The sequence below is a fragment of the Felis catus genome, chromosome F2 (assembly GCF_018350175.1).
Source record: "Felis catus isolate Fca126 chromosome F2, F.catus_Fca126_mat1.0, whole genome shotgun sequence".
Lineage (NCBI taxonomy): Eukaryota > Metazoa > Chordata > Mammalia > Carnivora > Felidae > Felis > Felis catus.
In genome coordinates this window covers 37841642-37869572 of record NC_058385.1, presented here as the reverse complement: position 1 = coordinate 37869572, position 27931 = coordinate 37841642, and the positions used below count along the sequence as shown (strand labels likewise).

Sequence of the window (27931 nt, the reverse complement as noted above, 5' to 3'; positions counted from 1 at the left end):
GGGCCCGGCCGGTGCTGGGTCCAGAGTTTTCACACTCTCCGCCGGACCCGTCCCTCCGCCGCTGAGTCCTTACCCTCACCCCGGGCCGTCTCCTGCCCCCTGAGCGGACGCAGGGAGTCGAGGCAGGGCGTGAGGGGCGCCATGAAGGGCCGCCGCCTGACAGGCGCCGCGGCGGGGGGGCTGGCCGGCTGAGGGCCCGCGCCGGCCGAGGCATGTGGAGCCCCGGCGGGAGCCTGCTCCAGGCACTCCCCCGGCTCCTGCAGCACGCCGCCCTCCAGGGCCGCGCCGAGCTGCCAGCCCGCTGGGCCACGCCGCGGGCGGCGGGCGGGGACGACGCGGCGGATCGCCTCCCTCGCGGGGGCGGGGCGAGCGCGGCAGCGGCGGCGGCGGCTGCCTCCGGCGCCCTGCTCGGCGCCTATCTGGAGCGCCACGGTCCGCCTGCGGCCTCGGAGCTGCCGGCGCCGGGCGGGGCCTTGGCGGGCGGCCCCGGGAGCGGCAGCGGCGGCGGCGTGGTGGTCGGCGTGGCGGAGGTGAGAAACTGGCGCTGCTGCTGCCTCGGCAGCACCTGTTGGTGCCGGAGCCTCGTGCTGGTGTGCGTGCTGGCCGCGCTGTGCTTCGCTTCCCTGGCCCTGGTCCGCCGCTACCTGCAGCACCTCCTGCTCTGGGTGGAAAGCCTCGACTCGCTGCTGGGGGTCTTGCTCTTCGTCGTGGGCTTCATCGTGGTGTCGTTCCCCTGCGGCTGGGGCTACATCGTGCTCAACGTGGCCGCGGGCTACCTGTACGGCTTCGTGCTGGGCATGGGACTTATGGTGGTGGGCGTCCTCATCGGCACCTTCATCGCCCATGTGGTCTGCAAGCGGCTCCTCACCTCCTGGGTGGCCGCCAGGATCCAGAGCAGCGAGAAGCTGAGCGCCGTTATTCGCGTGGTGGAGGGAGGAAGCGGCCTGAAAGTGGTGGCGCTGGCCAGACTGACCCCCATACCTTTTGGGCTTCAGAATGCAGTGTTCTCGGTAAGTGGTATCCCGCTGCCCCCATCCGTTTCCAGGGCTGTTTTCCAGCGGTCTTGTGACGGCCCTGGGAGGGCGCTCCATCAGACAAATGCCAACAGAGAAGTGACATTGACAAACAGGAGTTCCGATCACTTTGCGTCGCACGCTGAGGAATCTTACACAAATAAAACCGATTTTAAGTCGGGGCCTCAAAGGGACATCTGGTAGAGAAAGAACTACTCCTTTTTGGCGTATAAGTTTGATTAAAAACGAAGAGTCCTTTTAACTTTAAGGAGAAATGAATGAAAATGTCCATGTTATACATTTGCCATCTTATTTCTGTAGCAGCTTTGGCAACAGTCAGGGAGTGACGGCTTCACATTCCTAGCTTTCCCTCTTGCCTGCATAAATGCATCCCGGGTTTTGACTCAAGTTTTTAAGGACACGGGGGCTAAAGGAAGTGTTTGGGTAAACAGTGGAGGGCGTAGCTTCAGACTCCATATTACAGAGTTTCCTAAAATTTGTAGTAGGCCTTTTCTCCATAAAGTATAAAGTAGTTTGCTTTGGTACAATGCAAAGGGAGAAATCCTCCAGTTCATTTTTCTTTGGAGGAACTTCATTTTGAAATCACTAGGTAGAGGATAAAACAAAATAGGACGTATGACCTTTTGCCTAGTGAGCATATATTTTTCTTTATACACACCTACCTTTTTTTTTTTTTTTTTTTTTGCCCGATACTGGTATGTTCTGCTTATCCAATTTAGCTTTCTCTAGCTCAGTGCAACTGAGGAATAGGAATACTCCTAGAGAGGAGATCATCGGACTGGAAGAAAGGAAGCCAGTCTTTACAAACTTCATGACTTTGGAACGAATGATTAACTCTCTCTTCCCTTGCTTTCCTCTTTTCTAAAGTGAAGGGGTTGAACTAGATTGCTGAGTTCCCCAAATTCAATGATTCAAAACTACAAAGAGTTCATACAGAGATTTCTAGGAACTCAGCCCTTCAGCTTGACTTAAATAAAACTGTATGGAAGTTAAGAGATACAGCATTCAAAACCGTAGGGATAGATGTATTTTATATTCTGTTAGTGATTCTGATACATTGTATTGCTTCAAAAACAAATTCTCTCCAAACTTTCTCATTTTGCTTTGTATTAAGAATAATTCCAACCACCCATTCCTAACAGATAAAAATTGGTATTTTTAGGAGTGTGGTATCCTTTTAAAGCCCAAATGACTTCTGATTCATTTTTGTGAATAATTTTTTATCACCACCAATCGCTCTTAAAGCAATATATAACTTTAACAAGCTGTAACCATCAGGTTAAACAACATGAATAAACTCACAGTTTATCTAAAGAAAAAAAAAGAATAATTCTAACCAACCTACCCCATTTTTGTGATGAAATTAAGAATTTTTTTTCTTTTCTTTTTTTAAACGTCTTTTGCAAATCTCATGTTCATTCTGACCAACATCAGCAATGGTTGTAGAATGAAGCTCATGGAGGCATGGAGATAGCTCAGGGGTTTTCTGTGAAGAGAAAGTTTGGTGTTTATGGTGGTTTGTTATGTTTTTTGACTTAAATTTTTCCCTTTTACAACAATCTGTAGTATGAAGTATATACATGGAACTTTGACCTTATGTTGGATAATAATAGATCAAGTGTCCTAAGACTTTGGAAGAGGGTTGGGACTAAGGAACCCGAATAATTTCCTTCTAACGTTTGCTTTGTTCTCCAGTATGGCTTGCATCTTTGTGTGTTTTCTTGTTCACCTACTGTGTGCTTACTATCCTAAGCTCTTCACACGTATTATTTGTAATCTTTAAAACAGCCCTGGAGAATGTGCTTATGCGTATAGTGTAGACTCTTGTTTAATAGTTTGGAGCACGGGACTGGTGCTCTAGAGGCCTGTCGTCTGCATACAGTCTGGTGACCTTGGTCAAGTTGCTTATCCACTCTGTGGTCAGTTCCTTATTTGAAAAATGGGGGAAGTAGTGGTACCTACTTCATAGGATTATTGAGACCGTTACATAAGGTAAATACATGCAGTAGAGCCTGGCTTAACAAACACATGTTGGTTTTTGTCACCATTACTATTTGATTACCCAAGGGCACCTAAGTACTAAATAAATGGTAAAGTAAAACTCTGCACTATGGTTTGATGATAGGGTCTCAACCCATGGCTCTATTTCTGCATCGCATATTTAGTACGTAGTGTAGTCCTGGTTATATAATGAGGATTCATTATATATTTATTAATTAAAGGTAGGACTTTTTTTTTTATAATGTCTTTTTAAATCTGTGAATAAAAAGTTATAGTTTGTGCTTGGAAATAATTGAACGTAATTATGTAGTTGAAACCACACTTGACAAGGGGCAAGTCTCAAGTTGGTGCTGTGGGTTCAAGAGAAAAGAAGGGAAAAAAGAAAAATGTTCTCTTGAAATAGATATTATTGGCACAGTTTTACTGGGGAAGAGACAGAGGCTCAACCCTCCAGTGACTTGTTCAGGGTCACTCACCTACCATGTGGGGAGCCGAGGTTGGGAACCAAGATGGGCTGATAAGGTGCATTATACTTTAAAATTCTTACTTCTAGCCCTAAGCAGGGTGGGTTGTAGAGCCAGTGGATATAGTCTGTTACTTTCTCTTTGGTCATTTCTGTTATTCTTAACTATCTGCTTTAGTAGTTCTTTCAACCAAAAAGCTTACTGAATTCACCCAGGGTATGTGGATGAAAAGAAAGCTTAGGTTAGACTGATTTTTGCTATAGTTTGACTTTCTCTTCTGCTTTGTATAACATCATTCTACTTCCACCCTCTGTATCCCCATAAACCTCTGACTGCCCACAGCTGCCTGCTTCCCAGGCATATTTCTCTTGTTTTCTTTTTCCCTTCCTGTCTTTTTAAAGATCTTCATCCCCCCTCTTTCTCCTCTATTCCACTTAAAACTCATTTTCTTAATGTCCATGATTAAAGAAATTTATCTGAGCTTACTTTAAGTGAGATATAGTAATCATGAGAGGCATAGGCTTTGGAAATAGTCCTTGATTAGCTCATGATGAGTTATGAAGGTTAAATAAGCTAGTGCAGTGAAGGTGGCCTTTGCCTGACACATAGTCAATTCTCAGTCTTTGTTAGCAATTATTATTATTAGTGGTGGAGGTAAGTGGTATTTACATTTTAGAGGCAGAAGTTGATTGTAATGGTTAACATATAGAACAAAAGGGGTTTTCCCTTGCTTTGTGTCTGTTATTAACCATATTTCTTTGCTCTTCCCGTCTGTGCTAAAAAGGGATATGCAAGCTGACCCTCCACTTTTGAAACTGTTGAAATAGGAAAAAAGTACATAACACTCTATAGTATCAATTCTTAGATCATAAGAAATATAATTTCCCAAGTACATATTTAAATTTTTTCCTTTTTAAAAAATGTGCTGGGGCGCCTGGGTGGCGCAGTCGGTTAAGCGTCCGACTTCAGCCAGGTCATGATCTCGCGGTCTGTGAGTTCGAGCCCTGCGACAGGCTCTGGGCTGATGACTCAGAGCCTGGAGCCTGTTTCCGATTCTGTGTCTCCCTCTCTCTCTGCCCCTCCCCCGTTCATGCTCTGTCTCTCTCTGTCCCAAAAAATAAATAAATAAACGTTGAAAAAAAAAATTAAAAAAAAAATGTAGCTATTGTTTTTGCTGGGAAATAGTTAAAGCTCCTCCCTCCCCATTTTAAATGTTGTATCTGTAGTTATTACTGCCTATTAAGACAGATATATAGACTTATAGTTTATGTGTGCTTCTAACTACTGTTCTTTACCGACACACCTCTAGGGTGAGCCTGCCTTCCTTCCTTCCTTCCTTCCTTCCTTCCTTCCTTCCTTGCTTCCTTCAGAGGAAGAGAGCACAAGCGTGGGGGAGTAATAGAGAATCCCAAGCAAGCTCCACGCTGTCAGTGCAGAGCCCCATGCAAGTCTCGAACTCTGGAGCCGAACCATGAGATCTTGACCTGAGCCAAAATCAAGAAATAGCCGCTTAACTGACTGAGCCACTCAGGCACCCCTAGGATGAGCATTTCTTACAGCTTCGGTCTGGACAGGCTACATTGTGCGGTAGTGAAAACCCCTCCATCTCAGTAGGTTCAGAATTAAAGGTTTGCTTACCTGTTGACAGATCCAGATTCAGCTTGGTTTGGGGAAGGGGCAGGGAATCTTTGCTTTATGTCACTTTTACCCTGGGATCCAGGCTGACAGAGCCACCCTCTTTCACTTGGTTACTGGGACACAGTGGATTGCCTACTGGGTTTTAAAGCTTTCATCTGGATATAATCCCACCTTTCACTGCCTGAACAAGTTACGTGGCCAGCGCTGATTTCAAAAGAGCAATGCGTGTGCCAGGAAGGAGATAAAACTGGGGTGTTTGGGTAGCAGTCTTCATGACTCTGTCACTTGATTACCTCCTCTCTCCCCCACAACTAATCTTGGCTAAACCACAGTGGATTCTGCCTCCTGAACACTTCGGTTGGCCCACTGCCATCAGTCTGGTTCAGGCGTCTAAGCCTCCTACCTGGTTTCCTTGCCTTTGGGCTAAGGATTTCCAGTTTTTTCTCTATCCAGAAAAATCTGATTTTGTTACTCCCCTGCAGGAAACTCTCAAGTGGGTTTTCTTTTCCCCTCAGGATAAATTCCAAACCCTCACAGCATATATACCTCTGCAGCCTGTCTCCTGCCATTCCTTGGTTACTAAGTGCCTTTTGATGTGTTAACTTCTTGAATCCCAAGCATTCTAAGAGGTACACATGATATTTCAGATTCAAACAGCAAGTCTTGCCTGTAGCCTTGCAACTTCCAAGTTTTCCTTTTTATCAGTTGCTGGAAAACACACTAGTTCTTAATAGAGAAGGACGGTTGGTGGAGGTGTAGAAGGAGCTGGAGTCCTAAAAGAGTAAAGCCGCGTAGCAGAAACTTGTCTGTAAAGTTGAAAACTGAAAACATTCACAAGAACATCCCATCCTATATTTAATGAGCATTAGAATGGTCTTGTAAGTCCTGTTCTAAGATGCCCCCTTGGAGACATCTGGACTTTTCTACAGTTTGCAGTTACCTTCTGTGAAATGTCAATTTTAATCCCCAAAATATTATGTGATAATTGGTTGTTATGAGTAACAGAATTCATAATGATACTTGCAGCTGCCAGAAGGGAGATCCTAAAAGTCATTCTCTTTTTTTACTTTGGTCATAGAAAAACTTAAAAAGTCAAAGGTGTTGTAGGTTCCTTTTCTTACATAGTTCCCCATGGGAAATTTTGTTTCCATCATCATTTAATTTTTGAAACCTAAAATAAAAACATGAAGCAAAGCGTGAAAGATTCTCTTATTCATATGTTATATACCACTTTGCAGTTTGCAGAACAAATTAACATACATGATCCTCCTTAATCATTAGAGCAGTCCTTTGAGGGGCTATCCTTGCCTAAAAGGTGGAGTGATATAGAGGACAGATATCACACCCTTGAAATCAGATTTGGTCCTGACATTCCGTGTGACATCTTGAGATACTTATAGTTACTCTTTTGAGCCATACTTTCTGTTGTAAAGTGTGTTTAATAATACTTGTTATGTGATGTGACTAAATATATAGTTTGCTCATTATTTACCATTTCCTTCTCTCTATCCTCTGCATTCCAAAAGGAGGGTATTGAAACTCAGAGTTTTTTTTCTTTTGTAATTTAACAGAAATATTTGTATTGCACTTACTAACTGCCAGGCACTGTTCTCACAGGCACATAGTGACTTGTTTGATGCTCATATCAACCCTAAACCTCATCTTACCACTAAGGCAACTGAGATGCAAAGTGGCAAAGTAACCCAAGAGCATACAGTTAGTAAACTGTAGTCATGAACTTATCCAGTATTCCATTGTTGTTCCAAGAAGAGCTGAATTTCTCAGAGATTTCTTGGTTCTAGTTTCAGAGCACTTGCCCTATAGCGCATCACATAAATATTATGGAGGACTTCCCACGTGTCAGGCTCTGGGCCCAGTCCTACATAGTTGAATTAGACATCATCCCAGGACTCTACAACAGGGGTCAGCAAATGTGGTCCCTGACTAGGTCCACTGTCTGATATTATATGGTATACAAACCAAAAATGTTTTTTTCATCTTCTTAAAGTTTATTTATTTATTTGGAGAGAGAGAGAGACAGAGAGAGAGAACTTGCACGCAGGGGAGGGGGGTTGGGGTGGGTCGGGAGGGGCAGAGAGATTGAGGGAGAGAAAGAATCCCAAGCAGGCTCTGCCCTGTTAGTGTGGAGCCTGACACAGGGCTTGAACTCAGGAACCATGAGATCGTGACCTAAACTGAAATCAGACGCTTAACTAACTAAACCACCCAGGCACCCCAGGTTTTTTCATTTTTAAATGATCGGAAGAAATGTCAAAAGACTATTTTGTGCATGTCAGAGTTACATGAAGTTCAAGTTTCAGTGTCTAAATAGTGTTACTGGACTACAGCCATGGTCATTCATATTTATATTAGTTGTGGCTCACTTTTAAGCTAAAATGGCCCCGTTGCAGTAGAGACCCTATGGCCTACAAAGCCTAAAATATTTCTTGCCTGGCATTTTATAGAAAAAGTTTGTATTAGAGCTTCATCAGTCACTGTAATAAAGCAACCATTAAGCTGAGCTCTGCAACTGTAGGAAGAGGCCCTTATGCTCTGCTATGTGTCTTATTTACCTTGTATTTAACAAAATTAAATATATTTTTTAATAGTGTGGGTTTTTTTTGTTTTTTGGGGGGTTTTTTGGTTTATTTATTTTGAGAGAGAGAGGGAGGGAGGGAGAATATCAAGCCGGCTTCACTGCCAGCTCAGAGTCAGATCTGGGGCTCAGACCCATGAACCGTGAGATCACAATCTGAGCCAAAGTCGGCTGCTTACCGGACTGAGCCACCAGGTGCCCCTGACAAATTATGTTTTTGAAAACAAAAGCAATAAATATATGTGCACTGTGAGTAAAATGCAAACAAAATAGAAATGAATAACTTAGTAAATTTAAAAGTGCACGGCCTGACCCCTCACCCTGGCTCACTTCTCATTGGAACCATTTTAAAGAAGTATGCGTTAGCTGGGGCGCCTGGGTGGCTCAGTCGGTTAAGCGTCCGACTCCAGCTCAGGTCATGATCTCGCGGTTCGTGAGTTCGAGCCCCACGTCGCGCCCTGTGCTGACAGCTCAGAGCCTGCAGCCTGCTTTGGATTCTGTGTCTCTCTCTCTCTTTCCCTCCCCCGCTCGTGCTCTGTCTCTCTCTCTCACAAATGAATAAATGTTTAAAAAAATGTTTTCTCGTCTTAAATTCTTTGTCTGTATCATGGATATAACCACAGATTCAAGTATAGTTGATGGGTTATGATACTTGTCACTGTACCAGTGTATCTAATGATCCTTTCTTCTCCCTGTTAAAATTCACTGATTCACTGCCAGTGGTATAGTTTGGAGGGAATAGAAAGATGGAGATCAGGCTGTATTTTGAAGGAGCTTGGGGTCTGTCTCTGAAGGGTCACATATGGCCAAGTTGACAAATGTGATGCCACCTCAGCTCACACCCTTAGGCCCCACAGTACACGGAGTACAACTGGCCATTACTTCCTTGAAACTGTTTGCCCCTCTTTGTGCTTTTCTTCAGTTATCTCATCAGTTTCTGTGGTTTTTATTGCTTCATCTTTGGGCTTACAATTCACAAATCAGTATCTCTAGCCTACTGCATCTTTTAACACATACTGAATGTCTTATTACCCCTTCCTAGGTAAAAAAAAACAAAAAAAATTCTTTAAAAGCAGACAAGTCTTTTTTTTTTTTTTTCTTCAATGTTTTTATTTATTTTTGGGACAGAGAGAGGCAGAGCATGAACAGGGGAGGGGCAGAGAGAGAGGGAGACACAGACTCGGAAACAGGCTCCAGGCTCCGAGCCATCAGCCCAGAGCCTGACGCGGGGCTCGAACTCACAGACCGCGAGATCGTGACCTGGCTGAAGTCGGACGCTTAACCGACTGCGCCACCCAGGCGCCCCCAGACAAGTCTTATTAAAACTTACTTCAACAATATTTCTTTAGCAGTGTTCATTGTAAAATTTGCAAAGCATAGTAAGTACAAAGAAAAAAACAGCCATTAACATTTTAGTGTTTATTTTTCTAGTCTTTGCCTTGATGGCTGCATGTGCTTTCCTTATATAACATTGTGAGTAAATGTTGTAAATGATTTTTGTGGCCTCTTACTGGATGTAATGAACATTGTGGTTATTAAATTTGGCACAGAATGACAGACAGTGACCATACAGTCAACTATGGTTTTCTATCTTTGTATTTGTATCCCTGCTGAGAGCTGGGTCTTATGTATAGAAGGCATTTGATAAATTTTTGTTGGGTGAGTAAAAATAATTAGCCTATATAGTTTTTCAACTCTATAATAAGATCTTTTTGACTGTGTTCCAGAAATTATATGCAGTGAAGTATGAGTGTATTTATTTTCTGGGGAAAGGGTTGTGTGTGTGTGTGTGTGTGTGTGTGTGTGTGTGTGTGTATTAATCAGATTCTCAAATGGATCCGTGACTCTTAAAATATTTAGGAACCATTAAAAACAATTCCTCATTTAGGGACATCAAACTAAGGAAAAAGTCTGTGTATGTGAAGATGGCCTCTGCATTGTAAATAGACCTACTGACCTAACCATCTAAGTCAGTAGAAGCCTGTACATTGAAAGCCTCTTCAGCTTTTAGAGTAGGGTCTCTCAGAGCCCCTGCCTTGTTTTTTTCTTTCCGGTACCAAGACTTTCTCAGTACTTTCACAGTTGCCACTTAACCAGAAGGTCTCAGCCTTGACATTAGTTTGACCTCAGAGATTACTGGAAATGCTTTTAGTATTTATTCAGTGTTCACTTAATAAGTAACTAGTAAGTGTCTAATCTGTGCCCACGGCTGTTCTAGATGCTAGAGTTATCGCAGTACATAACGTAAAGTTCATCCCAAATCCCTTAAGGTGCTTACAGTCTAGTGGAGAAATCGCATTCTGGGTATACTATGGCATACATTTTGCTAATAATTTCCATTTATAACATGATTTCCTTTTGGGGGACAGAGGAAGGTATTCTCAATTTCAGAACAGATGATTACAAGTAGACTTGCATCCTAACCTGTTTAAAAACTGGGAATTATCGTAAGTCTCCACATTTATAAACAGTTCTGATGTTGATACAGTCAGCATCCAATGAACATATATTTAGCACCTAATAATATATAATGGGCATCTTGCTAAAGACTAGAGACACAGTGAAGAATAAGACAGATAGGTCCCTTTCTTTACAAAATTTATAGTCTGGGGAAGGGGGTGAAGGGCAAACAGATGGTGAAGTCTTCGGTTACTCACTAGTGTGAAGGGGACTGGGGCGTGACAGTGCCTAGTGTCCTGTCAGAGAACTTGAATGCTGTTCCTAATGCAGACCTGGAAGCTTAGGGAAGGTTTGCTAGAGACACTGATGACTGAGTAGTGAAAGACAGTGTAGGACTTTTGCCCAAGTAGAGGAGTGGGAGGAGGTGTGAATTTCCTCTCCAGAAGGGACAATGTACAATGGCCCAAAAGGAAAAAAGAGCAAGAAGTGTTCTAAGAACAAGAGAATTTTGATGTGCCTGGAACATAATGTGATTTGAAGCATGAGATAATCAGAGGCTAGGGCGTGAAGCACTTTGCCTGTTTAAAAATGTGAACCTTATTCTGATGGCAGTCAGAGTTAAAGCAGGATTAGATTTGCATTTTTAAAGTTTTTAAAAAAATTATTTTATTTTTTTATTTTAGAGAAAGAGCAGCTGGAGAGAGGGGTAGAGGGAGAGAGAGGGAAACTCAGGCAGGCTTCACCTCAACGCAGAGTCTGATGCAAGGCTTGCTCCCATGACCCTGGGATTATGACCTGAGCCAAAATTGAGAGTTGGGTACTCAACAGACTGAGCCACCCAGGCACCCCTGCATTTGTATTTTTAAAAGATTTCAGCAGGAATTAGCATAGGTGGTGAGTGCAGGTTAAGTCTGGGTATGGAGACTAGAGAGGAGAGATTGAATAGGAATAGAACAGACAGTAGGTAGATTTCGTAGGTATTTAGAAAGTGGAATTGACAAGACAGGGCAAATGATTGGATTTGGGAATGAGGGAGGAATGAGCTGTGTGACTGACTTGTGATGTGTCTAGCTAGGGGACACAGGGAGAGGTATTTTGGGAGGGAGGGAAAAGGAAGGGAGAAGGGGCAGTTAATATTTTTTCTTAAACTGGTTTTGAAGTTTTTATATTTCTGGAAGTGAATACTACAGTTGACTCTCAGTGCACTGAACCCTGCCCTCCGCTCAAAAATCTATAAATAACTTTTGACTCCCCAGAAAACATAACTATTAATAGCCTACTGTTGACCAGAAGCATAAGGAGCCAATTCACAAATATTTTGTATGTTATTATATACGAATAATGTTTTATCCACTATGTTCTTACAATAAAGTAAGGTAGAGAAAAGAAAATATTATTAAGAAAATCATAAGAAAGAGAAATGCATTTACAGTATTGTATTGTATTTACTGGAAAAAGTCCATGTACAGGTAGACCTGCACAGTTCACACCCTTGTTTAAGGGTCAAGGGTCAAATAGTTGCCATTTCAAACTATTTCTGAAATACTGATAAAGTATTTTGAGGATATATATATATATGATAAAACACACAGTTTATCAATAAATAGTAATTAGATGAAAAGATCAAACTGTACTCACTTTCGTTTCCTTTGATCATTGCTTTCTTAAAAATTATTTTGGGCCAGATGGCCAACAGGCACATGAAAAGATGCTCAATGTCACTCTTCATCAGGGAAATACAAATCAAAACCACACTGAGATACCACCTCACGCTGGTCAGAGTGCCTAAAATGAACAAATCAGGAGACTATAGATGCTGGTGAGGATGTGGAGAAACGGGAACCCTCTTACACTCTTGATGGGAATGCAAACTGGTGCAGCTGCTCTGGAAAACAGTGTGGAGGGTCCTCAAAAAATTAAAAATAGATCTACCCTATGACCCAGTAATAGCACTGCTAGGAATTTACCCAAGGGATGTAGGAGTGCTGATGCATAGGGGCACTTGTACCCCAATGTTTATAGCAGCACTCTCAACAATAGCCAAATTATGGAAAGAGGCTAAATGTCCATCAAATGATGAATGGATAAATAAATTGTGGTTTATATACACAATGGAATACTACTTGGCAATGAGAAAGAATGAGATATGGCCATTTGTAGCAACGTGGATGAAACTGGAGAGTATTATGCTAAGTGGAATAAGTCAGGCAGAGAAAGACAGATACCATATGTTTTTACTCTTATGTGGATCCTGAGAAACTTAACAGAAGACCATGGGGGAGTGGAAGGGGGAAAAAAAAAGTTACAGAGAGGGAAAGAGGCAAACCATAAGAGACTCTTAAATACTGAGAACAAACTAACTAAGGGTAGATGGGGGTGGGGAGAGGGGAAAGTGGGTGATGGGCATTGAGGAGGGCACCTGTTGGGATGAGCACTGGGTGTTGTATGGAAACCAATTTGACAATAAATTGTATAAAAAAATAAATAAAAATAAATATTTTGGGGATTCATGATTTTTTTCTGTATAATATTATTAAATATGTGTTTAATTGTAATTTACCTTAATGCAACCTTGTCAATAAAACAGCATCCATGTTGTATAAACCAAGAAAATTCAGGAAAGCATAATTCACTAAAACTAATATTAGATTCATAGAACTGTGGATAAAATTTGAGTTCCTCTGAATACAGTAGATCGCGTTTATATTCTTAGTTAGGTCTATGCCAAAATATTCTATGTAAAAATTAGATAAAGTTTCTCGGTAGATTAAATTAAAGCCGGTAAAACCGTTGTATAAATAGCTATAAACTGAAAAAGTGGAGGGGCTTGAGGCAGGGCTGCCTGGTGAGGGTACTTAGTACGGTGCCTAAGAGGACAGCAGGCCCCAGGTTCCACAAGCAGTCGAGTGATGCATCTGAAAATAGAGGTTCTCTTACTGTCAGCCCCAAATGTAAGTCGGCTCTTGCTCTTCAGAGTTAAGCATTTTTTTTCTTTTTCTGTTCATTTTGGTTGTTGTTGTTTTGTTTTTTTCCTTCTCAGGTGGGCTGTTTGTTTTCAGGATCTATTTGGTATAAGGGAATGTTCTACATTAACCCCCACTGGCCCAGAGAAGTGAATTACATCCCCAAGTAAAAGCCCAGTATCTTAAAAAAAAATTTTTTTTAATGTTTATTTATTTTTGAGAGAGACAGAGCATGAATGGGGGAGGGTCAGAGAGAGGGAGACACAGAATCCGAAGCAGGCTCCAGCCTCTGAGCTGTCAGCACAGAGCCCGACGCGGGGCTTGAACTCAAGACTGTGAGATCATGATGTGAGCCGAAGGCAGATGCTTAATCGACTGAGGCACCCAGGTGCCCCAAAAAGCCCAGTACCTTTGGGAATAAGAATGCATAGGATCACCTGGGTGGTTCAGTTGGTTAAGTGTCTGACCTTGACCTCGGCTCAGGTCATGAGCTTGGGGTTCCTGAGTTCAAGCCCCGCAGGAATGCATATAGTTTTATGGTGCTTCTAGAGTATTAAAAGCATGGGAGGATGGCAGTCAAGTAACATTCACCATTTCTAAAACTCTTACTGGAGTATTTATGATCATAGAAACCGACTAATAGGACAACAATGGCATCCTAGGTTGAGATTTCTAGGAGTTCTTTGGAGTAGGAAAACAGTCTTGAGCCAAGATCCCAGGATATTATAGGCAGGAATTCCAATGGAAGTATTCTGGGCTCACATTTAATGTCTTTCTGGCAAGTAGGACAAGCAGACAGATTTTTAAGAAGTTGATGGATAAGAACTTATTGAGAGAAGTTTGGATAGGTCTCTTTGGGAACAAGTATTCTCACTTTATTATGATTTTCAAAGAATGGAGCTAGATGCAGATTCTGAGTAAGATCTTAGCATGTAGCATGCTTTCTTTGGATATACATCTTTTCAGAAAGGGCATGTATTTGAACAATAACGCTTGCTTTTTCCCTAGGATGAGGTTTTGTCAAAAAAGGGTTTGATGAACTTTGCTTTCTGCTTTGGACAAAGGACTAAAGAGTTGAGTTGCAGAGTTGTTTCACATTTATGAGATCTGTTCTTAATATCACCATTTGGATATTACTGATGTCCTATCTGAATGTCAGTTTTGCATTTTAGAGAAACTTCATTACTTCATTAAGTCTTCATTTAAAGACTATGGACTAAAGCTTTGCATTCTGACATTTTGGGAATTGAAATATTTATTTTAAAGACAAATTTCGGGGCACCTGGGTGGCTCAGTTGGGTAAGCATCTGACTCTTAGTTTCAGCCCAGGTCATGATCTCATGGTTCTGTGAGTTCAAGACCCACATCAGACTGCACTGACAGTGCAGAGCCTGCTTGGGATTCTCTCTCTGCCTTTCTCTCTCTCTCTCTCAAAATAAATAAATAAACTTTAAAAAAGTAAGATAGCTTCCAAAACATGCAATGTCATCTTATTAACTGCAGTATCATAGTTTTTGTGACTCATTTTTTGTCATATTTACTCATTTTATATATTTGACATGTTTATTCTAAAGAAAGGTCTCTGTTCCTATAAGTACTCCAAACTTTATATATTTGGATAACTTTATATATTTGTATAACTTTTATACATTTTATATATTTGACATGTTTATTCTAAAGAAAGGTCTCTGTTCCTATAAGTACTCCAAACTGACAGAGGAACCTTTCTTCACCCGATTCACATCATTCCTTGACTATACATTCCCCAGTACTTTTCTACTGGGTACAGACTTATTTCTCTTTTCCCTCCGGGCCCCTAACAAGTATCACCCAAGTATTTGTCCTGTACAGGCTTCCCTTGCGTGTGCTCTGTAAACAATCCAAACCTCACTGCCAACTTCACTGATACATCCTGTACTTTCTGTATCACATTTCCTTGTTCGTTCTCTTCTTAGAACGCCTTAGCTTCCTCATCCCACCTATCTCTGCTTGCCAAACGCATATTTAGGTTTCAGAGTCCATTTCGAATGCTGCTTTTTTTTACATGGTTGCCCTTTGGCCCCTATTCCTGCAGCTCATACTAATCCCTGTTTACTCTTCAAGGCTCCACACAGTCCTTCTCAAGCCCCCCTTCCTGGGGTAGTTGATGTGTCCTTGTCAGTTTGTAAATCCTTTGAGGTAGAAGTTGTACCCTACTTTCTGTCCCTTGCAGGCACCTACCGGAACATCTTGGCCTGGGCAACATGGAGTCAGTGATTGTTTAGTTGAATTGTTAGCCAGTCACTATAGTTAGTATTCTTTCCAGACCAGCAGTGGCACGTCTCCAGTTAATGATCTGTGCAGAGAGATGAATGTAGCTTTACTGAAAATAGGATTTATGGGATTATTAGATTAGATTGTAGTTAGACTAGCTGTAGGTTACTCTTTTAACATATCAGATCTTCACATTAGCAAATAGAAGTTTAGTAAAGTGGCCAGAAACTTTCTTACATACAAGTAAACCTAGATGGGGCTATAGAAAAGTTACTCTCAAAATTAAAAGCAGGAGCAACCACAACACAAATACTTAGAGATAAATGAATAAGGAATGTATAATATGTGAATAAAACCATCAAACTTTAGTAAGAGATGTGAAAGGTTTTGAATAATGATAGACACATTTCTGGATAAGAAGAATTGAATGTTCTGGGGATTTCAGTTCTATTCAGATTAATTTAGAAATTTACCTTAATCCCAGTAGAAAATTTGCTGATTTTTTTCTTTTTGAATGATAGAATGGTCCTAAACTGTATCTGTAAAAATGAATAGGTATGAATAGTTATGGCATTTTTAAAAAGAAGACTAATAAAGGGGTTTGCAGGATAGGGAATTCTGTATCCAGATATTAACTGATAGTCTTTACAACAGTCTGGTTTCAATATAAGATTTCATATGTCAGTGGATAGTGTTAGAGCTCCCAGTAGACCCTTTTACATATAATTACTTTATTTGTTATAAAGTAAACATCACAAATCATAGGAGAAGTTATTAATTATTCAATAAGTAATGCTAGGAAAACTGGCTACTGGAGAAGGGGAGGAATAAGGCTGTATCTTCACCTTTAATTAAATTCCAGACGGAATAAGTGGTAAATGTTAAAAAGGAAAATAGAATCAGAAGAGAAATGCAGGTAAAAAAAAAAAAAAATCTAAAAAGACCTTTTAAAGCTAAAAAAAAAAAAAAAGGAAAAGTCAGAGGAAAAGATAGGTAATATTTGATTATACAAAAATTATGAAACATTTGTATGTCAAAACATAAAATTAAAAGATAAGGAATACTTTAGAGGAAAATGGTTGCCAAATATAATGGACAAAGGTTGCCCATATATATGAAGAGCTCTTATGAATAAATAAGAAAAAAATTAACATTCCAGTAAAATTGGGCAAATATGAACAAGGAAAGACATAAAAAATGCAAACAGAAAAATGTATATTTAAAACTAATATTAATATATATTAAAATGTATAGATTAAACAATCATAAAATATCATTTTTACCCCATCAACTAGGAAAGATTGAAGTTTAATACTTAAAGTTGGTAAGAGTATGATGAAATAGACATGCATTATTTATTGATAGATATGTAAATCAGTGTGAACTTTTTTGGAAAACAGGTTTTATTGTTAGATCCAGTAATTCTACTCCTAGTGATGCATCCTAAATAGCGGAGATACATATTGTATTAGTCATTTCTTCCTGTATAACACTCCAAAAAGGGGGTGACTTAAAAATAAGCATCTATTATCTCAGCGTTTCTGTAGGTTGGGAATTCCTGTGCAGCATAGCTGGGTGCCTCTGACTCGGGTTTCTTTCACAACCCTGCAATCAAGGCGTTGGCCAGGACTCTAGTTATCATAAGGCTTGGCTGGGGGAGAATCTGCTTCCAGGCTCACTCATGTGGCTGTTGGCTGGCCTCAGGTCTTTGCTAGCTGTGGGCTTGAGGACCCTAGTTCCTTGCACATGGCGCTCTCCATGGAGCTACTTACCTGCTAGAGGGACAGCTGAAGGTCCATTCTTTTTGTAACCTAATCTTGAGAGAAACATCTCCTCACTTCTGCCATAGTCTGTTTGCCAGGAGTAAGTACTAGGTCCAACTCACATTCTAGGGGAAAATATCACATAAGGGCATGAATACCAGAGGACGAGTTTTGTTGGAATATTTTAGACACTCCCACACAGGTTAACATACAAAGGTTTGCATCGGAGTGTTTTTTTTTTTTTAACTTATAATAGCAAAAATATAAATACATAATCACATATACACAAAGAAACAAATAAGGAAGCAATTGAAATATTCCATAGCAGAAGAAAGCTTAAATTGTACCATATCCACACAGTGGTAGTATAATTGCATAGTAATGATCACGTCTACCTTTTCGAGAGTCAGTCCCGTGTTAGGCATTTGCTCCTGACTGTGCTAATATTTCTGATCCTGACAACAACCATGTTATTCCCTTCAGGTCACAGCTGAAAATGCTGATTCTCAGAGACAAAAGAGTTCATTGAATTCTCGGCACTGGCATGCCATTATAGGGTTATCTGGCTTCAGAGCCCAGTAACCACACTGGCGTTGAAACACACTTATGAAGATTTCTCATGACATGAGGAAAACTTACAAATCTGTTTTTACAGAGTGATCCGCGTGTGTGCACATTTTATTTACATCGAAGAAAAAGATTGTCACCAATGTTATCTTTTAGTGGTAGAATCATGGAATAGTAAAATTTTTCTTGAAACTCTTATTTCATTCTCAATCTACATTCTACATGTATACCCTTTATAATCATTTTAAAAAATGAGAATGCTTTGTAAAATATTTCAGCTCCTTCTACTCCCAAGGAAAAACCATTAGCAAGACTTGTACACACAGTTTTATGTAAAATTGAAATTTTACTTGATAACGAATCATTCCCTTTAATCTGCTCTTCTAGATTACTGATCTCTCCTTACCCAACTATCTGATGGCATCTTCGGTTGGACTGCTTCCTACCCAGCTTCTGAATTCTTACTTGGGTACCACCCTGCGGACAATGGAAGATGTCATTGCAGAACAGAGTGTTAGTGGATATTTTGTGTTTTGTTTACAGGTGAGTTTAAGGCTAAGGGTTCTCTCTCTCTCTCTCTCTTTTTTTTTTTTTCTTTTTGTATGGCATTACTTATTTTAAACCTAACAGATTTCATTGAGAATGATTTAAGAGAATTTTTCCTTTTTATTTCTTTTCTTGTTCTTTCAATCATACTTCATATTTTTACAACATTTACATTTTAACTGTGGATATATGGAAGTGTATAGAACTGAACTGATGCTTCTTAAAAATTCTCTTAAAACAAAGGGAATGACAAAAATAGGGTTCTTTTTGCAGTGATTTTCAGTCATCACTCTATTTCGAGTTTTTGTGAAGTGTTGTTAATACTATGTTTCTGAAGATAATTTTAGTGAGATTTGGTAGGGTTGGGTTTTTATCTGACTTTATCTTCAAATTATTGAACTCTCTAATTGGTATTTTTAAAAAATATTATACTGGCAATGTAATTTTTTTCTAGTACAATTTGATGTAGAAAAAAATGGTTTTTTTTAGAAAGGATTGCTTTATAAAAGTGTCTGAAGTATTCCATTACAAATTCAAGTAAGATTTGCATAATGGGTTATTATTACCATGCAAATTGTAATATAGTTTAGGGTAATACAATTCCATATAAAAGGTTGATAAAAGAAAAAAATCCTGTTATGTAGGCACATTTATTCAGTGCCTTTAAGTTGCAACGGGAAGAGTTCAAAATTCATTTCGTTAGTTGTGCTATATTTGCTTCCTGAGATTTATGAAAATATACAATCACCAAAATTTTTGATGGTTTAGTCAGATGATGATAATAACTTTTGAGAGCTTTATATGCCATATATTTAAGCTCATTTAATCCCTACCAAAACACTAGAAGGTATGTCCTTTTCTTATGTCCAACTAATTGCGTACATCTCTCCCCAACTCTTCGCGACATCAGCAGTGGAAGGAATATTTATACTATGGAAAATGGCAGGTGCTCCAAATCAAGACTCCTACCTCTGATCTCCAAGAGCTAGTTTATCAGCACACCAGTAGATAGTGATTTGTCTAAAGTCTCAGCTGCACGGGGTTGGACCAGGACATGAACCAAGGTAGTTGGCCGTGGGAACCATGCTCATAGCCAGGACCATAGTTTACAGAGCAGATAACACTGAGATAGCCAGCTTATCTTCCTGGTCTCTTCACTTGCTAGGTTTAATTTATAGTTATTAAATGTATGCTAATCTTATTACAAATTTGCTTTTAGCATTATTCTTAATTTTTAAGTTACTATAGTAAAAATACTATGATAAATAAAGCCAGAGTTGATTTTCTTTGTGCTTATGTAGTAAAAGTTTAGTAAGTCCAGGAATATTTACATTGAGCTATAAATAAAGCTTATCAATTGAATGGCTTACTTTAAGAAAAAATTTGTAACATTTTTCCTATTCGGGAATCCATTTTGTTTTTACTTGTTTGTACAAAGTGATACATATGTACATATATATATACACACACACACAGACACACACACACACACACACACACGCATGATATGTATATATATATATATATATATATATATATATGTATATATATATGTATATACACGCATATATGTATATATATATACATATCATGCGTGTGTGTGTGTGTGTGTGTGTATGTGTATATATTTTAAAGAACCTGAATGATAGATTTTTAAAAAATTTTTTTAAATGTTTATTTCACTTTGAGAGAGAGACACACAGAGTGTGAGTCAGCGAGGGGCAGAGAGACAGGGAGACACAGAATCTGAAGCAGGCTCCATCCGGGCTCTCAGCTCTCAGCACAGAGCCTGACATGGGGCTCAAACTAATGAGCCGTGAGATCATAACCTGAGTTGAAGTTGGACACTTAACCAACTGAGCCACCCAGGCACCCCATGAATGATAGATTTTTTTTAAGTTTATTATTTATTTTGAGAAAAAGAAAGTGGCTGCAAACAAGGGAGAGGCAGAGAGAGAGAGAGAGAGAGAGAGAGAGAGAGAGAGAGAGAGAGAGAATCTCAAGCAGGCTCCACGCTGTCAGCACAGAGCCCAGTGTGGGGCTCAAACTCACAAACCGTGAGATCATGACTTGAGCTGAAATTAAGAGTCAGAGCCTAACCAAGTGGGCAACCCAGCTGCCCCTGAATGACAGATTTTTTTTAGCATACATTTAAGCACATTTTATGTTTTTTTTTAGTTTTCTGAAAATGAGTAACCCATTCGAAATACCTTTTTTCCCATTACATTATGTTTGAGTATTAGAATTGGTCATTATCAGTTTTCATAAGTTTTTCATTATTTGATACTTTGTTTCTATGTATCTTAGTAAATCACTCAACTATAATTAGTGGAGTTATAATAGAACAAAGTAGTTCATGCATTTGTCAGTAGTGCTTCTAAAAATATAGGGTCTAGGGGCGCCTGGGTGGTGCAGTCGGTTAAGCGTCCGACTTCAGCCAGGTCACGATCTCGCGGTCCGTGAGTTCGAGCCCCGCGTCAGGCTCTGGGCTGACCGCTCAGAGCCTGGAGCCTGTTTCCGATTCTGTGTCTCCCTCTCTCTCTGCCCCTCCCCCGTTCATGCTCTGTCTCTCTCTGTCCCAAAAATAAATAAACGTTGAAAAAAAAAATTAAAAAAAAATATAGGGTCTTGTTTTTTTCCAACAACTTCTTACCCCTTTGAGTTGACAAATTTCAGCTTAGGCTACAAGACAGGGGGGAAAGGCAAATATTTTTTAGCCCAGACGTTTATAAAAACAACAATAACTGCCACAACAAAAAAAATAAAGGCATGTTTATCCCTCGGACTTATTTGTTGATGTTCCTTATAACTTAGTATATTTCAGAAAGGATTTCATTCAGCTTACAAAAGAACACAGAATAAAACAAGAGGGAAAAGAAGTCCGCGTGAAGAGGGAAACTAACATGGGAACAAAGGATGAAGCTTAGGTTAAAGTTAGTAGAGTAAGTGTATTCGTGAGGTTTCTCATATTTGCTAGAAATAAGTCACTTGTCTGCCTCTGAGCTTTATAGCCACCTAAATAGAATCCACAGCGTCTGTAGAATTAAAGCAATACAAAGTAGATGTTCAGAGGAAGGAACAACTATTTCTTGTACAAAAATCCAACTTAAGGTGCTGTGGTCTTGCAATTCAGTTACTCTTGTCCATGCCCTGTATTTTTCGGTGTACCCACCGGCCAAAACCCTGGATGAATCCACGTTTTGGTATGTTTCGCACCTGTTGTTTTGGGGGAAGTCATACAACCACATTGGTAATACTTAATTCATGATTGCAAAACTTCTGGTTTCTCAGTATTTCCCCATAGCTTAACTGTTTCCTTTGTCTTCCCACCCCCCATTTCCTCAATGACTATGGCAAACCTGTCTTCACTCCTCGTAATTTTGGCTCCTGTCCCCACTTTCCACTTCATTCTCAACAGATTGCCTTTCTTGATTAACAGAAAAATCAGAACCCTTCAAGTGGGAAACCCCTCAATTTCCATCTAAGAAATCTACTAACTGTCTGGTATTCTGCTCATGCTCTCAGCCTGCTCTCTAGTTGACGGTAGAGGAGATGCCTTTCTGTGGAAGGCTGGTCCATTTGTTTGTGTTTGATTCTTTTGTGTTCATAAGGAAACTTTATAAAACAGGTTTTTTTTCCCTTTTTTTTTTTTTTTTTTTTTTTTTACTCTTTAATAAGGTAGTATGTTGGGGAAAGAATCAGCACATATTGCCAGGCCCTGGGTCTACAAGGGCATCTGGGGAAAATCCCATGTAAAGAGTTTACCCTCACTGGAAACCTGAAAAAGTTTTTCACTAGATCTAAGCCTATTTTCTGTGGCTGTCATCATTAATTTTGTCAAAATCAGATATACTTTCCAGTTGTCATCTGACTTGAACTCTCAGCAACCTAAGATTCTTTTTAAAACGCTTTCTTCCCTTAGCTGTTTTGATTTTTTTTTTCCCACGTGCTTGGTTCATTTGTCAGCATCTCTTCTTCTTTGCACCCCACAATTGATATTCCTCAAGATTCTAGCCTAAGCTTTGTGTTCTTACTCTGAAAACACTTCTTCCTGGAAATGCAGTTATTATGGTGGCTGCTATTAGGTTTATTTGCATAAAGACTCCCAAATACACATCTTCAGCTCAGCCTTCTTTCTAAGCTCTGGACCCATTCACTGCACTGCCTTGGATATCCAACAGGCACCTCAAATCCAGCATGTCTGAGGCAGAGCTCAGCAGCTCTCCCGCACCCTCCCCAAGTCAGTTTTCCACATCTTTCCATGGTGTCACCATAACACTGATAGGTATCAAACTTACATATCAGTTAGTATATCTTGTTTTTTTAGGAGAGCAAATACAGCACTTGAAGGCCCACCTTTAAAATACCTAATTTGCTCAGAATTATGGGGCACTTGGGTGGCTCAGTTGGTTAAGCATCTGACTTGGGCTCAGGTCATGATCTTGTGGTTCGTTAGTTCAAGCCCGCCTTGGGCTCCATGCTCACAATGCAGAGCCTGCTTGTAAGTCTCTCTCTCTCTCTCTCTCTCTCTCTCTCTATCTCTCTCTATCTCTCTCTGTCTCTCTGTCCTCCCCCTCTCCCTCTCTGTCTCCTTCCCTCTCTCTGCCCCTCCCCTGCTCTTGCTCTCTCTCTCTCTTTCTCTCAAAATAAATAAATAAGCTTAAATAAGAATTTTATTGAGTACTGGATACCCATTTATTAGTGCCCCCCCTTGCACAAGTTCCAAGTTCCCCTCGCTAACCCACCCCCACTAGGCTGTGCCTCGGCACTTCCCTCACTACCCTCAGTGCTTCTATTTAGAATACTTTTCCCACAAAACGTTAAAATTATGGATAGGCTATTATTTTATATCATGTTGTATTTTAGGGTCACTATGGTTAGAGTAGCCTTTGAACTTCTTTGAAACTTACTGGGACATTAAATATCACCTGTCCTAACCTTGTTGCCTGAGAATATTTGCTCCAAACTCAAAAGAACTGACTTACAAATGAAGTTTGGAATAAATACCGTTTAGAAGATATGTACTGCCTAGACATTCTGATGAACTGTATATAGAATGTTAAAGCACATTAACATATAAAGAGAGACCACAGGTTCCTATAGGACAGTGGGAGAAGCCTCCCTAGTGATGTGAAATCACATCAGTAGTTGAGCGGTTAAGTCAAGACTAGCACCGGATTTTGGTTTCAATGCGTTTTTTCATAGCCCTTTGGCATTTTTTTCTTGATCATCATGTTTTCCTTTGTTTTTGCTTTTCCTTAAGTACAGACAGTTTCATGTTCATGATCTCTTGTTAATTTCTTTTGAAGTTTATTGACATTTCACTTTTTTAAAGCGGTTCATAATATTTTAAAGTTTGGCTGCACCAGATAGTTCATTTGTAAATGGTAGTGCTTCTAAGTGGGCTTGGGAATACCTGTGGACATTTATAGTCCTGCAAAGATATATTACATTAATTACATTAATAAAGTTTAGCCGGGTGTTGCCTCTTTTTAGACTTTTTTGTTTTGTTTTTTTATTTTTTTTATTCCTTGAAGGAAGCTGTTTGGTACCAGGAGACGAGTTTGACTTATATCAAGCAAACATCATTTATATGGACTAAAAAGGATGTATGCGTGCTAGCCTGATATCCTCTGATGGTTACTTCTAGATTTCAGCCCTCTCTTCCCAGTTGAAGCAGCCAAGGAAAGAATGAATGGAAAGTGTGTGTAACCCATTTAAAAATCTTACCTGACCATGTTGGAGAGGCATCCCGTTTGAAACATTTCTAAGCCAAATATTTATGGGATTTATTTCTCCATGTTTTTCTGTGTAAAATATGATTAACTGTCATGTTTTATTTTTGTCCACAGATTATTATAAGTATAGGCCTCATGTTTTATGTAGTTCACCGAGCTCAAGTGGAACTGAATGCAGCTATTGTAGCTTGTGAAATGGAACTGAAAACCTCTCTGGTTCAAGGCAATCAACCAAATACCAGTGGCTCTTCATTCTACAACAAGAGGACCCTAACATTTTCCGGAGGTGGAATCAATATTGTATGACTCTAACAAAATGTATGATTGTCGAGAGCTAGTGTGCTGTCCAAGGTCTAGTGGTCACCTTACTAGTGGGCAGAGACAAGTTCTAATTGTATTACGGCACAAACAAAACTGACTCGTTTTTAAATTGCACAATTTTTTTAAAGGAAGAATCATTTTCTGGATATGTAAGTGTAAACGTAGATGCAAATTTGGGCTGCACCTCTTTATCGTTTATTATGCCCGCAGTGGCCTATAGGTCTGCACTTTAGTGTTTTTTAATTGTTTTCTTTCTGGGTACTTACGAACAAAGAAATAACCCAAATATTTTTCTGCTTAGTGTCTTTATTTATAAAGTCCCTGAGTAGTTGTTTGCATCTTCCCTACTTACAATGATGAGTAGAAGTATGTAATTTTAAATGTATGACATTATTTAGGTGTTCTTTGTCCTTTCCAGAAAAGATAATGTTTTGTTTTGTTTTGTTGTTTTAAGAGGGACCACTTTGCTTCCCTTTTCTTTACTAGTTAGAATATAGACATTAACTTTGGGTTGAATGTATTTTTGCAAGCATCATTGCAGGGCCATTTACACCTATTCACACAAGCTTAAATCCTACATTGTGGGACTGAAGTGCTCTTAAGATACCTTTTTATTTTCACTGTGTAATATGCAAGGCAAAAGGGAAATTATTTAATGGATGGTGGCTCAAATTAGAACTCAAGTTCTAATTCCATTACATTGGCTTTACGCTCATTAGATCTTTCATCAAAGGGCTGTCCCATTGCAGTCTTACTAAAAAATTTTAGTAAAGTAAATTTCTTTTTCTTTTTATATTCATCATTAGGCTTTGAGATAAAGATCTACTCTTTTAAAATGATGGGCTTTCTTTTCCATCATTAAAGATGTCACTCAGGTGGCCTTGTTTGATCAAATCGCCTTTTTAAAAAACCAAGCTTTAAAATCACGTTTATAATACCACCGAATTACATATATATTTGTCCCCATAGTCTTCAGCTTTAAAACTATAAATGTAATATTGACTTAATACCCAAATTTGTATTATTTGCCCTACTATAACGTAGGTTTATTTTGTTTGTTTTTTGGTACTTGTTTTTCTCTGATAAGACTCAGGAATTCTGAAATGTGAAATTAAGTCTCAATTCTTTCTCTTGTAGCATGAATTGAGTGTATTTATTAATAGCACTTAGGAGTATAGCATACAGTAATTTGGCATATGATCCATATGACATATGTAGTATTCATTTATCATCTTATGTTTTTAAAATGGGTTGTGAACTTAATGATTAGGTTTTTACAACCCAGATTATAGACATGAATGCACATTTTCTGGTTGGTGTCTTTTTTGGCTATGAAGAGTCTACCTTATCAGAGACCTCCCATTTGCCTTTTCCTCAGGGTAAAACCTTTGCCCTGATTTACTAAAGTGCAAAAGAGTTCTTTTGGGAGCAGGTTATTCTAGTCCTATGCTAGAGAATGCATTGCATTTAATCATTTTAATATATAAGTTTTTTGCCCTATTGCCATCATAATTGTTTTCCTTTCCTCTATAATACATAATTTTCTCACCTTTGGGTAATGGTGAAGTTCACTTACATGTCGATGCCAAGAAGACCTCAGTGCAAGTGATCTTAGAGGCACCTGGGTCTATAGTACTTAATTGGCCTCCAGTCTTTCTTTCATTGATAGAGAAAAATATATATAATACTGGAATATTCTTATTCTTTTTTTAAATCCTAATTACTTGTTTAGGTGTTTTTATTTTTTAAAAGAATTTGTTTAATAATCCCAGTGAACAATATGTTTGATTTATTCTTTTCTAACTTGACAATATTTTTCTTGTGCTTCTTGTTTGTTGGTTAGTTTTTGTTAAAGGAATCATTTAAGATCACTACTTTCATACTTGTGTTACACTTCATGTATTTTGAAGTGCATTTATTTACTTAGCATTTTGTAACTTGAATAATTTCACCAAATGAATCCCTTTTGGTAGTTTGTAATGAGTTCTCCCAGTTGTTGCATTTTGTTTCATACTTAAATATGTAAAGGTAGAAGAGAAATAAATTTTCTGTATTCTGCCCATCATAATTTTATATAATAAAATCATCCATTTTTACTTAAAATAGTATGGTTTTACTGTTTCTAAAATACTAATCTAAAGCTGCAGTTTTCCTTTTCTTCATTATTTCTGGTCTCCAAGTAAACAATAATCCGTTATATTCATGCCATTTGCCAGCTGATTTTTGGTTACTGGGTTTTAGATGTGCTCTCTAAAAGTTGTACGAAGTATTGCCATGCCTTATTCACTCCATCTTTAACCCCGCATCCCCGATTTATGGCAGCAACAAGTTTCTCCCGGATCTTTTTGTGTTGCCCAAATAATGCCTCCAGTCATACAGTGTGTGTGTTTGTAAAATAAAATCTTTTTGATTTCTCAAACTGCAGCATAGAGTTGCTTTATGCACATTTAAAAAAAAGCATACAATATACATAATTTCTAAATCTGATGAAAGATATGCTCTATTTTTGGTTCTTTGGACCTTTCCCCTAGTTTTCCATACTTTTTGGTTTATTGTTAATGATTTTATGTACTCTGCCAAATTTTGTCATGTGGACTATTTTAAAACAGCACCTCTTTTTAAAAACATGTACATAATTAAACGTGCTTTCATGTCCAGTTTCGTTTGATCATATGATTTGCAAAATATGTTGAAATCTGTACTCTGGTTTATGAAAATACCAGAACCCAATCTCTGTCATTAGAATGTGTGTTTTGAATTTGTGTTCAAGAGTGACTGTGTGGGTTTGTTCCCCATACTCTTGTTTTATGTACTTTGTAACCAACTGCAAACCTTGCTAAGATGATTTTGCTTTGTTAGGGTCAAATATATGACTATGAAACATTTCTCTCCTTGAGAGGCTAAGTTCACTAGTTACTCTTCCTTGTTCTTGCTGTAACTGAGCTAAGTGGTGTAGCTACAAGCATTTCCCGGCGTTTCTGTGTGTGTTAATGTGCAGTGCTGATTTGGACTGTTCTTGGGGAAGGTGCTCTGGCTTATTTATGTATTTGTGGGACTAGCTTTAGAATGCTTGAGAAAGCAGCTAGGTATGTGCCGGGTGATACAGGTAAATCCTTAGATGCATGGTAAACTAAATCTGTGCTATTCAAAAGCAAGTGGCATTTGCAGAGAAGAAGAAAAGTATATGAGGACCTCAGGAATAGTGATACTGACCTAGGTTGATGACTTTGGTGATGGAATCAGAGGCCACTCAGGGTATCAGAATGATGGTCAAAATAACACTATCTGGTTTTCAGATTAGATGTTGCTGATTTCTGTTATAATTAGCTATTTAGAAATAACTTTTTTAATGGTCATCTCTTTAATTTTAAAAGCCTTTAAAGAAGGGAGAGGAATCTGTTCCACAGGATATTTGAAACTCAGGAGTTCTAATAACCTTGCATATTGAACATAAACTATTCATTTATTTCACAACTAAATTATAACATGGTACTTCTGAATTGCAAAGTAATTGCTGCAAACTATTTTCTATGGTAGCTAAAGATTTAAAATAGATCATTCTAAAGGTGAATCAGTAAAATCTCTTGATAATTGATACCCTAGATCACTTGTGTGCCTGAGAAAATAAAAGGTAATGTTTTATTTTC

The 27931-nt window shown here is 39.1% G+C and overlaps 1 protein-coding gene and 1 long non-coding RNA gene across 3 annotated transcripts; one reads left to right on the top strand and one right to left on the bottom strand.

Moving 5' to 3' along the window:
- Positions 1-27931, top strand: TMEM64 (transmembrane protein 64). 2 transcript variants are annotated; one of them, XM_011291378.4, is made up of 3 exons: positions 7-1010; positions 18067-18222; positions 24078-27931. In XM_011291378.4, the coding sequence occupies exons 1-3, from the start codon at positions 213-215 to the stop codon at positions 24267-24269; spliced, it is 1146 nt and encodes a 381-aa protein (XP_011289680.2). In that variant the 5' UTR covers positions 7-212; the 3' UTR covers positions 24270-27931. The 2 variants fall into 2 exon arrangements, with proteins under 2 accessions (XP_023104496.1, XP_011289680.2); XM_023248728.2 differs by lacking the exon at positions 18067-18222 and having other exon boundaries at positions 1-1010.
- LOC123383183 lies at positions 15189-17239 on the bottom strand. Its single transcript, XR_006592662.1, has 3 exons — positions 17122-17239; positions 15823-15888; positions 15189-15431 (listed from the first exon to the last, which is right to left on the bottom strand). It is a non-coding gene; the product is annotated as an uncharacterized LOC123383183 (long non-coding RNA).

Bases quoted from the DNA above. Each gene is read 5' to 3' on its own strand.
- TMEM64 (XM_011291378.4), top strand. From the start codon at position 213: ATGTGGAGCCCCGGCGGGAGCCTGCTCCAGGCACTCCCCCGGCTCCTG. The intron at 1,011-18,066 runs GTAAGTGGTATC...CTGCTCTTCTAG, and splicing joins TTCAGAATGCAGTGTTCTCG to ATTACTGATCTCTCCTTACC. The intron at 18,223-24,077 runs GTGAGTTTAAGG...TTTTGTCCACAG, and splicing joins ATTTTGTGTTTTGTTTACAG to ATTATTATAAGTATAGGCCT.